This window comes from Mustela erminea, chromosome 15 (assembly GCF_009829155.1).
Source record: "Mustela erminea isolate mMusErm1 chromosome 15, mMusErm1.Pri, whole genome shotgun sequence".
NCBI classification, from domain to species: Eukaryota; Metazoa; Chordata; class Mammalia; order Carnivora; family Mustelidae; genus Mustela; species Mustela erminea.
The window spans coordinates 54,372,569-54,386,247 of record NC_045628.1 but is presented as its reverse complement, the minus strand read 5'-3'; the positions used below and the strand labels follow the sequence as shown (position 1 = coordinate 54,386,247).

Below are 13,679 nucleotides of genomic sequence, written 5' to 3'. Positions count from 1 at the left end.
ATTCTCATTCCCTTGTGGCCACTTGCTCACGAGGTGTCGGTGGCTGATGACGGTTCTCTTTACTGTGCTCTGAGGTGGTCCTGGGACCTTAAACCCAGCCAGGGGCACTCCCCACCCGGCGAGGGTGGCGCCTCGGGAGCTGTGCCCTGCGGTAAGGTCGGAGGGCGCCAGATAGAGCTTCAGTGGGGAAGTCCCTAGGGGCGGGCGTAGCTGCAGCTGGTAGCGGGAAATCGAAACTCTAGCTGTTAAAACCGCTGCCTTGCCCTTCGGAATCGCATCTCGAGACTCCCTAAGCGTCCGTCCCTCAGTGGGCGCCCGGGACCCGCGGACCCAGAGCTATGTTCACCCGCACTCGGGTGGTGGGCTCTGGGCTCGGCGCCTCTCCCGCCCCCCGCCTGACCCGGGACCTCCCTGGGCGGCCCCCGGAGCCAGGCCCGCTGCAAGGTCCCAGACCCGGTTTGGAGGTGGCGCCCCAGAGCCCTGCGCGGGAAAGCCGGGGGCTCCAGAGCCAGCGGGTGTAAGTACTTAACAACCGGTTTTGGGGGCGGGAGCCCAGACCTCAAACCTACAAGCACTTTCTGAATCACTGGAGTTTGAAACCACAGGGGCCCAGTGGCAGGGTTTTTGGGTGAATGAAGGTAACCTTATTTGCCTACACAAAAAGCACTCAGAAATTGCCTTATAAATTGAGTGTGCCAGTCTGCGGGTCTTTACTAAATATCTGAGCTCTGATTCCTTTCAAGAACTCTGCTTTTCTGATTTTTGTGGCTGGCTACAGTATTGAAATGACGTGTGTAGAAATCGCCTGCACTTCCTACTAACTTTCCAGGTATCTCTAGAATTCAGACTCTTTAGTATGAAAATTTTTACCCCTCCTGGTTTCAAAAATCAGGGCTCTAAATGATGCCGGGGTAGGAGCAGAGAGGGAATGTGTTAGGGGATAGAAGTCCAAATGCTGCCTCTGGGAGCACTTTTGCATCTCTACAAAGTTTCCAGATAAACCACTTGGTAGGAGTGAGACCTGGTGAGGTCCAGAGTGACTGTAGGGTTTGGAGTCCTGTCCTGGGTTAGGTGCTGTATGCAAGAACCCTTACTTACAGTGTGGAGCGGGTTGTGGGGCTTGATCCCAGGACCCTGAGACCATGACTTGAGCCGAAGGCAGAGACTTAACCCACTGAGCCACCCAGACGCCCCAAATCTTTTTCTTTTAAAGGGAGTTTAATTTATTCATTTTTTAAAGATTTTATTTGTTTATTTGTCAGAGAGAGAGAGAGAGAGAGAGCATGAGCACAAGCAGGCAGAGTGGCAGAGGCAGAGAGCGAAGCAGGCTTCCTGCTGAGCAAGGAGCCTTGATGTGGGACTCCATCCCAGAATCCTGGGATCATGACCTGAGCTGAAGGCAGGGGCTTAACCACCTGAGCCACCCAGGTCTCTCGATTTATTCATTTTTTTTAATTTTTGGAGAGGAATTACTGTATTTTTCTGATGGGAAGTGAAAAAGGAAGTAAAAAGTGCTTAATCTTCATTTACTCACTTTCAATATGAGTTTATTTACATGCTAAAGGATTGAGATTTAACCTTCTATTGTATGCATCCCTCCATTCATTCATTAGGAAGCACTAGTGTAGGTGTGGGAGCACCAGCTTCAGCTTCGGCTTTAAGGACCAAGGCACTTGGGTCCACATTCTTTTATTTATTTATTTATTTATATTTTTAAAATAAACATAATGTATTATTAGCCCCAGGGGTACAGGTCTGTGAATCGCCAGGTTTACACACTTCACAGCACTCACCATAGCACATACCCTCCCCAGTGTCCATAACCCCACCCCCCTCTCCCAACCCCCCTCCTCCCATCACCCTCAGTTTGTTTTGTGAGATTAAGAGTCTCTTATGGTTTGTCTCCCTCCCGATGCCATCTTGTTTCATTTATTCTTTTCCTACTCCCCAAACCGCCCATGTTGCATCTCCACTTCCTCATATCAGGGAGATCATATGATAGTTGTCTTTCTCTGATTGACTTATTTTGCTAGACATAATATTGGGTCCACATTCTGATTCTGCCATTATTTTTCTCTGAACATCAACAGGGTGCTTAACTACTTTATGTCTCAGTTTCCTCATTATTTAAAATGAGATAATACCAACCTCTGAGGGTTTCTTTGTATTTTTGTGTGTGTATGAATAAAGAGTAAGGTTATGCCTGGTGGAAAGGAAATGTCCTTGGATGCTGATAGCCTTGAATTCATTTAACAAATGTTTATTGATCAACTACCATGCTGTCATCCTGAAGTGGAGTGTTTGTACCTTGAAAAAATACACTGATTTAAAACACCTACTTACATATAAATATAAATAGAGATTTTTAAGGCAATCTTTTAAAATTCTAAATGATTTATGAGAATCTCTAATAGACTCTAAGGCAAAGGCTGTGTTCTTGACTATATTTGGATTTAAGTAATTATAAGTGCTAATTCATATTGGCTCTCCCAGTTATTTTTAGTGGGTGATTTTCTCTTGGCCCTCAATATCATAAGCCATCTACACAGATTTAAAGAGAAAGAAGCTCATATATACTTCAAATCCAAAGTAACACTTTCCCTTTCAATATTTTGCTTTTTTTGGTAAGTATCTCACAACTGACTTCTATGATAGCCAGATAAATAAAAGATTAAAGCGTGGGTTTTTCTGGAAGGGGGATTTCACCTGACTTTACTCAATTCTGGGCAATAGGCTCTTGTTTGTGAGAGCAACACAGGGTTCACTTCATTCAGAGGCCAGTCTATAATCATGCCTGGAAGTGGCCCTTTCACTTGATGCTGTTTACAGGCAATAAAAAGATACTCTGAAAATGAGCCTATAATGTGGAATTCTGCTATACAGTTAAATTTACATCAGATGAATTGAATTCATATATAAATGAACATATTTGTAGCCTACTTTATACTAAGAACTGAAGAGACTTAAAGATGAGCAACAATAATAGCAAACACATGTAATGCTCAGTATGTGGAAGTGTGTTATATATATTCTCTTTCAGACCTTCCAACAAACCTGTAAGAGGATCTCCAGCCCTGGATATTTAATTAAAAATTGAGGAACAAGTAACTACTCAACAGAAGATAAGCCCTAATGTAGCTTAGAGTCTAAATCGATGGGGCAGACAGTGATTAGGTAATTACGGGAGTGACTCTTCATCTGCCCTACAAGGAGAAGCCAGGGTTGGAGCTAGCCCTGGGAGCAGAAGGCTTGCCAAGAAGTGATGCTCGAGCTGCAGTCTACAGGATAGTTAGGAGCTGGGTGGGGTTTTTGCTGACGGTCGCACATTATTCCAACACCAACTGACTTCAGTGCAGTTCTGACACTACTCAGAGTTAGCACAGACCCCGTGGGTTAGGGCCCAGTCTCACAAGACTGCCCCTGTTTCAGACACCAGCCACAAATGGGGGTCCCCAGACTACCCGCGCTTCTGCCCGGCTGACTGCAGATGTGGGTGTTTCCATGACCTCTCCTCCCCTAGTTTGATAATTCACTAGAATGAATCACAGAAATCATGGAAACCGCTCTACTTATGATTGCAGCTTTATTATAAAGAGTACAGCTTAGGAACAGCCAAGTGGAAGAAATGCACAGGGCTAGATATTGGGGTGGGGTGTTGCACAGAACCGCCATACCCTATCTGGGTGGGCCATCCTCTCAGCACTTTGAGGTGCTCACCAATACTCAGTCCTTATTGAAGAATATTTATTCTAGCCCAATTACACAGGCATAATTGATTAAAGCACTGGCCACTGAGTTCTTCACTGAACTAGGTCTCTAGCTCCTCTCCCCCCTCCCCAGAGATGTTAGAAGGGTAGACCTGAAAGTTCTAACCCTTTAATCATAGGGTTGATTTTTCTGGCAAATAGCTTGGCTCCTGAAACATTCTGGGGTTATCTCATTAACATATAATCAACACTCTTATCACTTGGAATCTCAAGGGTTTTTGGATTTCTGTGCCAGGAACCAGGGACAAAGACTAAGTTTTTATATTTTATTATACCATAGAAGTTTATATAGCCTCTGTGGTGCCCAGGGAAACTTGCTCTCCCAGATCTCCTTCAAAAGAACTTACTGTGGGAAGCCCAGTCCACTGACAGCCCCAGCGGTAAGCCGTTTGTCCGTTATACCCTTTGTTCTGAGACCACACTGATTCTGCATTCTTCCAGCCAGTGTCTGAACATTCCAGGGTACTAGAGTCAGCCCATTCCTGGCCCAGGTGAAACTTCTCTATTGGGCAACTTTCACCAGAAGGCTCCACATTGAACTATCTTAGGATTTTCTCAGACCTGTACGGTGGTCTGAGGCTTTTCCCACTCAACCCCCCTCCCCTCTCTGCTTTCACAGGTATCAAATCTGCTCTTGTTCTTAAGGCTTTCACAGCCTACCCCCGCTCATTCCTCTTTGGTCCTTCACAAGCATTCTTCCCCAAAAACCTCTTACATATCTAATGCTGTCTTGATGTCTTCGTTTCGGAGGACCTAAACAACACAGCCTCTTAGATACACCATATCCCTGATTACAATAGCTTAGATACTACGTCTGTTGAGGTGCTGTATAATTGTACTGGGGAAACCCACTCCTCCTTCTTATTTCCTCCTTTTGGGGCTCCAGTTTCCTCATTTCCTTACTTAAACTTCGAAACTTTTCCCAGTTCGCTGTACTCCAAGGAGGGAATAACCCGGGTAACTGATACTTTTCTTTCCCTTCATCCTTGAGTCTCACAGGACAGTGAAGGGAGAATAAAGGATGGGTTGGTATGACCCGTTATTAATGGCCAATTCCTGGTTTCTCTCTCTCTTCCTCTTTAAGAGCACATGTTACATTAGTATTAAGTAGTTTGTAAATAGAAGGTGGGATATAAAGTGGAATATATGATAATACAACCATTAAGTTATAGGGATCAGTTTTCATGACCATCACTATCTAATAATTGTTGAGTGTATTCTGAATCCTGAAGTAAAAATGTCTTCTGTCCAAGACAGATCATCAAAACTTCTTACGTCATTCTTGAGTCACCTCATTTCAATCAGAACTAGCCACATAAAAATAGTCTTAAATTAAGTGCAAGTTTTTACAAACTTATGAGAGCCTATAAGAACTGCTTTCACTACTTCTTCTTCACTGCAGTGCCCCAGATTTCTCTGCTGAATCCTCACATGAGTGTGAGAAAATAAGTTTTTGCCTATAGATGTTAAATGGCATGAAAGCATTAAGGTATTACTCCTCCCTGGGGATGGAGAGCTAAATAATGATGAAATTCCTTTTAGTACTATGAAATAATAGTACACAGGAAGAGAAAATCTATGATTGATTCTGATAGATAATCTTGACAGCTTAATATACATGGCTATTTGTTAGATGACTGTAACTCAATCTTCAGACAAGGTTCACAAGTATTCAGAAAGTTTGTAAAACAACAGATAGTGTTTAACTCTTAGTGATAATTATATGGCTTGAAAAGCTTGTTAGGTGTCTCAATGATTACTGTATTCTCCTAGCAACCTGATCGGTAGAACTCTGCCTATTTGACTTATTTTTGAAATGAAAACTGTGGCAGAGCACGTGAATACTATAGTTATCTTGAAGTAAATTACTTGTGACCTACAATAATCAAACTGGGTACCCAGAGAGAATAAAAACCAAAGTAACAATCAATAGCTTGAACTCCTACATCTTGGACTCTTAACCATGCGCTAGACCTCATACTACACATGTCATGTAATTCCTTTTTCTTGTCACAATAAACACTGCCACTTTACAGATGAAGAAACTGAGTCTTGATAGATTAAATGATTTCCTAAGGTCTCATGGCTTTCTTTTTTTTTTTTTAAATGATAGAACCAGCACTCCAACTTGAGTCTATCCAGCAAAGTCTAGATTCTGAACATGAGATGGAGTTGGAGGAGGAAGTGGTATACATCTGGCTAAGTTCCCATCAATCATCATATTTTCACATCAAGAAAATAGAAATTCCATAGGCTAAAAGGAGTGATACTATAGAAACAGTAATGTGACATTTACAGCTTTAAAAGTCTTTGGATAGAGAAGTCATTTATAAGAGTCCAGTTTCTGTGGGGACTCTTGTCTCTGTTGCTTTTCTTTTCTTTTTTCTTTTTTTTTTTTTTTAAGATTTTATTTATTTATTTGACAGAGAGAGACACAGCAAGACAGGGAACACAAGCAGGGGGAGAGGGGGAGTGGGAGAGGGAGAGCGAGAATCCCAATGCAGGACTCAATCCCAGGATCCTGGGATCAGGACCTGAGCCGAAGGCAGCGGCTTAATGACTGAGCCACCCAGGTGTCCCTCTGCTGCTTTTCTTAAAGGACAGTTTGGCGGGCTTGCATTCAGACAGTTCTCTCATCATCCCTGGTTATGAGCAACCTAAACAAATCCTGCCTTCTGGTGGTCTTTCAGACTTCTGAACGTGGGTCAGGGTAAGCAATTCATTTGATATTCATGATCTAGGACATGTTTGGGTCTATATGAGCTTATATACAGGTGAAAAATATTCCACAACCCTCACCCTTACTGTATGTGATGCATGCTGACATTTTCCACTCTCGTTCATTAAAAATAAACCCAAGATATTGGTTTCATGACCCGTTAGTGGGTTACCTGTGTGGTGTGAAAACACAGTTCTGTGCATGGCAGAAGAGATTGCTGAAGTGGATGGAAAGAAAAGACATTTTGGTTTGCTTAGATCCAATTTACCTTCCTATTTATACAGGAGGATAGAAATTATGGTTCTGTTTAGAACAAATTTCCAACTTTTCTGCAGTAGAGTTCACTCCTCCGTATGGAATGCATTTGCAGTCTGCCAAGTCTTAGGGAGCAATCATTTTTGCTCAAATACAATATCAAAAATGAGTGGGCATTTCTCAAAAAGTCTTTGACAGCTGAAACAGTGAAACAATAAAATCAACAGGATGATGAAAGCACGAAAACTCATAATACCTATAATAATCAGTAGAAGCATAGCAGAAATGAGAAAAAAGAGACTTAGTTCAATTACACAGTAAGGTTATTTAATTCAAAGTCAGTAGAGTGCTATAAGGTTATACATATTGTTAAGGTTAATTGCATCTATTCAGAGTCTATTTGAATCTGAAACAAAAGCTTAACAGGAAAAAAATCATCAAAGGGAGAAGACTGCATTTGAAGGGTGTTCTGTATCAGAGAATCAGCTAATGATGATCTTCCTTTGTTCTGTAATGTTTGTAATTTCCCCCCCAAATATGAACACTTAAAAGGCAATCCATTAAAGTTCTATAGAAAAATTAAAGGCATTTATCATCATTAAAACTCAAGGGCTAGTATGGCCCAGTGTTTGTTTTGGGGTCCCTTCCTGGCTCAGTGGGTTAAGGCTCTGCCTTCCTCTCAGGCTCAGGTCATGATCCCAGGGTCCTGGGATCAAGCCCCGCATTGGACTCTCTGGTTGGCAGGGAGCCTGCTTTCTCCTCTCTCTCTGCCTGCCTCTCTGGCTACTTGTGATCTCTCTCTGTCAAATAAATAAATAAAATCTTAAAACAAAAACAAAAAGCCTCAATGGCCCCGTGTTTGTTTTACTGTGGCATCAGAGAATGGAAATCCGGAGCTACCTAATCTCTTGTAAGAAAATCTGAGCCCCTGCTTGAGGTCTTTATATTAAATATTTCCTCATTAAAAGAAATCTTTGGAATATTTACCCCTGATTGTAAAAGTAAAGTTATATCTGCTTGCTATAAAAACTGAAACATTACAAAAATAATATAGACAGTAAAAGTCCCCTGTGATTATAATCCTTAGAAGTGACGACTTCAAATAGTTTGATATGAAGACATCTTTATATTTAAAGTGTTAAGTTGTGATCTTTGATTCTTTATGCCAAGTAGAAAGTCTTAGGGCCATTATGCCAATAGAAGGTGACAGGCAGGAGAAGATATGTTCATATTATAAAGAGATTATTATAATAAACATTATATATAATATTTTATAATATATGTTATAAAACATTTTAGAATTATATAAGTATATAATATATATTATACATATTTTTATATATAAGATTATTTCATATATATATATATAAAGAAATTTATTATAAGGCTATAAGGTATTGGGTCCCATTATTATGAAGGCTGAGAAGTCCCATCATCTCTCATCTGCAAGCTGGAGACTTGGGAAAGCCAGTGTGTATCTCCAAATCCTAAAAGCAGGAGAGTCTATGGTGTACATTCCCTTCTAAGTGTGAAGGCCCAAGGACCAGGAGTACCAAGGGCAGAAGATCGATGTCTCAGCTCAGCCAATCAGGTTTTAACCTTCCTCTGCTTTCCTTGTTCTGTTGAGGCCCTCAGTGGATTGCATGATGCCCAACCACAACAGGAAGGGCCACTTGCTTTACTCAGACCATGGATTCCAATGCTTCCCTTTTTCTGAAACATTCCCACAGATGCACCTAGAAATCACCTTTAGCTAGATACCAGGGTATCCTGTTGGAGGAAGCTGACGCAGAAAATCAACCGCCATATCTGGACTCTTTAGAAATATTAGTCACGAAAGGCAGGAAAAAGTCAAGGAGATGATCCTGGATCCACTAAAGAGAGGTGTCAAACAACAGGCATTGTGATCTGTGATTGGATGCGGTGGGAGGGTAGGGAAAAATATTCTGAACATTGGAACAACTTAGAAATTTGAATATAGAGTAAATATTATATTAATTGGGTGTGATAGTTTTGTTTTTTTTTTAACCTGTAAGTAGGGGAATGTTTTTGTTCTTAGGACATACATGCTGAGGTATTCAGGGTTATGTTACTGACTCTGCAGCTTACTTTCATATGATTCAGAAAAAAATAAAGACAAGGAAAGTGAAAGAAATGTGGCCAACCATGAGCAATTGGTAAATATAGGTAAATAGTATATGAGTTTTCATTTTATTAATATTTGAATTTTACTTGTAGGCTTAAAATTTAAGATAAAAAATAGGGGAAAAAGTAATTTCAGATTATATTCTAAAGTTCATTATGCCCCTCTCTTTTTTTCCTTTATTATTTTGGAATCTGGAGAAATTAAAAGGAAGTTTGTCATGGAGCTGTGTGCTTAAGATATGTACAGTTTGTCTGAAGTATATTATAGCTCAATAAATAATTTAGGGAAAAAAACCTGGGCTCAGAACCATGCTATCTTTTACAGAAGACTATTTGCTAATCTTTAATGAGCTATTTATCAACAACACTTTGTTTCATGCAGTGGTTCTTATTACTCCTAAGACACAGATCAAAGAAAAGGATCACGAACTAGGATACAGATGTTAGAGACAAATGTGAGAAACAGGGTTGTAAAAAGACAATTAGAAAAACTAAATCACGTACATTGTGGAAGATGGAACAAAGAAGAAATTCAGTCACAGCATGAAAAAGGAGATGTACTGTGATTTAGGGTTAGGTTATATTACATATGGTGAAAGAGGGATCATATATATGTTATACATAACTCTTATATTACAATTACATATAATAGATATGTTAAGCATAGAGGGCTTTGTTTCTCACCTATGAAATAGGTGTGAGGGTAGTTAGTTTAGGGTTTATAAAAATAGCAGGCAACCATAATAGAACATTTATCACCTAGCATTTTTCTAAGGACTTTATATCTGTACTCTAAGACATACATAGCTGTCATCCCCATTTCACAGGTGAAAAAATAGAAAAACTTAGTAAGTTGCCCAAAATTGTAGTTAGAAAGTAATAGAATTAAGGTTTAAAACCAGGCAACTTGGTGGGGTGTCTGGGTGGCCAGTCATGATCTTGGCATCCTGAGATTGAACCTTGCATCAGGCTCTCTGCTCAGCAGGGAGCCTGCTTCCCACTCTCTCTCTCTCTCTGCTCGCCTCTCTGCCTACTTGTGATCTCATTCTCTGTCAAATAAGTAAATAAAATCTTAAAAAACATATAAAACCAGGCAGCTTGGTAACAGATTACCACTAATACAGTGGTTTTATAGTCACAGGGCACCAGATAGCTTTTGTCCTTCTGTTCTGCCATTTCTGATGCATGTCTTCTGCATTCAATGTCTCATTGACCAAGACAGCTGCTTCAGCACCAGCTACCACTTTAGTCTTCCAGGAAGTGGAATGCAACAGAAAAGCCCTTTCCTGTTTGTCTCCATTTGAGGGAGATTTCCTAGAAATCCTTCTCAAAAGCTTCCACTTACATTTCAACTTCCCAAACTTAATAACAGGGTCATACCTAGCTATAAAAAAGGTTGTAGATGATAGTCTTTTGGTTGGGTGCATTGTCAATCTGAACAGTATAAAGGTGCCATTAGGAGGAGAAGGTGAAAATGAATGGCTGGATAGAACCAGCATTTTTCCTAGTTTGAGAATTGAGGAGAGTCAAAAATAAGAGCAGACATTAATCATTCATCAAACTGTTTCTGGGATTTCAGAAATGCAAATGGGATATGTAAGGAAGAAAAATTTAAATATAGTCCACATTACTGTTCAGAGTATTGATTTAAGAGGACTATTAGAGTTATCTTCTGGATAATATTGTGTGCAAGCTTTATTTTTATGCTTTGTATATCCTGCAGGATTATTTGTAATAGTGAACAACTGAAACAACTGAAATAGTTAGGTGAGAGGTTGAATTATGCTGCATCCATGTTGTGAAGTATTACGTAGCCGTTTAAAATTAAGCTTGTTACATGAATAGTTGGGAAAACCATTTATAGCTGAAGACATAAAATTGGACTTAAGATATGATTGCAGCTGTGTAGTAATAGGTACAGAATATAGACTGGACTGAAATTCACTCAAATAAAAGTAACTGGGGGTGGCTTAGTTGGTTAAGTATCTGCCTTCAGCTCAGGTCATGATCCCAGGGTCCTGGGATCAAGTCTGCCTCAGGATCCCTGCTCTGCAGGGAGCCTGCTTCTCTCTCTCCCTCTGCCTGCTGCTCCCCCTCCTTGGCTTTTTCTCTGTCAAATAAATAAATAAAATCTTAAAACACCTCCCCCCCCAAAACAGCAATTGTGATTTCTGAGGGATAGGATTATGAGTGACTTTTCAATATTTAAAAATATATTTTTGTACATTTTCATCTATAAGCATGTTTCTTTCAGGATCAAATAAAAAGTGAATTTTTTAAAATGTGCTATGCAGAAATTTAGATATAAATCCCTCATGTCTTGCATTTCTGGTTTTGTCTTTTAAGTTATAGATCATCTTGAGGAGCAATGCTTAAGACATGGGGACATAACCAGATCTTAGTCTATTAATAATAATAATAATAGAAAATGTACAACCATTTGGTAAATATGCAAACGAAAATTTCCTTATCACAAAGCCATTCTTAAAAGAGCATTTATCCTGAATATTCTCTTGTTGGAAAAGATAGCCCTGCTAGGGCTCTTCCACCCTTATATGTCTTCAGGGGTGTGCCAAGGCACCACACCAGACCATTTTTTCATGTGGACTATTCCTCAAGGTTGCTATGTAGCTGGGAATGTTGAGAGATGAGGTAAGCTTTCCCCAGAACGGAATCCAGTCTTGCTTACCGTCTGTTGTAAAAACGGTGGCTTGCTCTGCTGTGTTCCTCACCTGCCATGCAAACAACGCTGCATGTGTAGCATCTGTCGTGTTGCCCCCAAAAGACTTGGAGCCAGAGAGAACAGACAAAAATATGCTGATGCTCAGGCTCTGTGCTGTGGCATGAATAATAAAATCTTACTAGTCTCTGGCCCAGGAATCTCATGTCTTTTGCCAGCATCTGTGAATAGTAATACTAACAGTAATATAGTGATATATACTAATAGTAATACTAGTGAGTAATAGCTCACTAGTAGGCTAAGGTTAGCTTGTTAGGTTAAGGTTAGTTTGAAAGTAGGCTCAAAAGAAATCCCAGATGTGATATCTCTATGTTCTGAAAATAGGTATTCCTTGTGGTTATTTTTACCAAGGAAGCAACTTTATGCATTTTTGCTAGTATACCTAACAATTGGTCCCCACCCATCTCTATTCCCATCATTGATTTTTGGCCTTTTAAAGATGGTCTCCATAATACTATGTTTCATATATATTCTTTGTATCCTTAGAGTGAATCCTTCCTGCTATCTTCACAGCTTTTATCATTTATGTGTATAGATAGTGTTTTACGTGATGAAGTGTGACATCTTTGAGGTCTACCCTGTATGGTTGTGCAGGTTGGTAACCATACAAACTTGCCAGGCTAAGGGAATAATTTGGAGCTGAAATATATACCAAACTGTGTGGCCTAGTGTATGGTTACCTCCACTTGAAAGAAGGGACACATTTTTCTAATTTGCATAAGTTTACCACATCTCATTAAGTCATAAGCCTACATATGAGTGCTGGGATGGATAGATGTGTGCATGTATATACCTCTTTTGACTTTCCATGAAGTTACCCTATGAACAAAGGTGCTGATGACCTGTAATCTCTTGTTTATCTTTTCCACTGGGTGTCTGTTCAGCCCTCTGGGGATCTACTGAACTGTCCAACAGAAGCTATGAATTAAAAACTGACCTGCTTCACATCAGCCTCTTGGATGTGTACACAATGTTTTGGGCTCTGCAGGTTGTGAGACCAAAGAATTCATGAGCCCTTCTACACTGGAGTTGTGGAGTGCTGGATCAGGGTTGGTGGAATAGGTTTAGTGGTTAAGGTTGATTTGCTCAGCCTGATCTTGCCTGTTTTTGTTTTTCTAGGAAATGTGGTCTATTTAATAAAGAACTTCTGGCAACCTGAATGGCTCAAAAGTTTTGACTCATTTTGGCTAAAAGCAGTAAACTTCAGATGCTCATATTAAGGTCATAAGACAAAAACCAGTGTGGAAAGACATAGCTAGAAAATAATTCTCTATCCAGTGCTTTTGATTAACCAAAAAAATCCATGTTTTTTCAAGTTCACGCAAGGTTAAGATTTTCTTGAACTATGAAAATCTGAAACTAATTTTCTTTTGTAGGATGGTAGACTACATGTCTATAATTCTGCCTGGAAAGATGTGTTTGTTACTCAATCTCCTACCTCTTTCTGAATTTTTGCTCTTGACTATGTTTCTTTTTCAGTCAAACCAGTGTTGTTCCTAATTAGAAATTTAAATTACATCTGCTGTAGTTTGTACACACCAGGGGATATATTTATGTAATACTTTTAGCCAGCCAAGATATTTTTCATAACTTCAGCATAACATTTTTTCATAGAGTGCTTATTGATGAGACATTATAACAATTGTGTAAGAATGGACACGGGAGAAGCAGTTGTGTAGCTCAGCAGAGACCTCACAGGAAAAACATTCCTTAAATGTATTTTTCATATATATATATATATATAAAATGGTGCAGGAACACATTTTCCTCTTTGTCTTGTGCTATTCTTTATATGTTCTCTCTCAGTATTTCTCCTGGATGTGTGTTGTTGGAAAATGAAAATAATCTTACAAATTGTGATATTTCATTAAATTTCAATGAGGTAATTAAGGAAACTAATTTTCAAAGATATACATTTATTTCAGTGACTTGAATGTTGCTTTATCAGAAAATGCCGAGAATACTAAATATAGATAGGTTGGGCTTGTCTAGATCAGCATCTTTGAGAGTCAGATTGTTGAAAGGGAAGACATGCAGGTTAAAACAGCAGAGG

General features: G+C 39.7%; 1 protein-coding gene across 3 annotated transcripts in view; it reads left to right on the top strand.

Annotated features, from left to right (window-relative positions):
• Positions 1–214: 214 nt before the first annotated feature.
• The window catches only part of EPSTI1 (epithelial stromal interaction 1), an 85,089-nt gene continuing 71,624 nt past the window's right edge, over positions 215–13,679 (top strand). For 2 of the 3 annotated variants that reach the window (XM_032315407.1, XM_032315406.1), the window contains exon 1: positions 220–517. In XM_032315407.1, coding sequence (XP_032171298.1) covers positions 339–517 — 179 coding nt within the window. In that variant the 5' untranslated portion in view covers positions 220–338. Of the gene's footprint in view, positions 518–13,679 lie in introns of all 3 variants that reach the window. The other variant, XM_032315408.1, reaches the window with a different exon arrangement.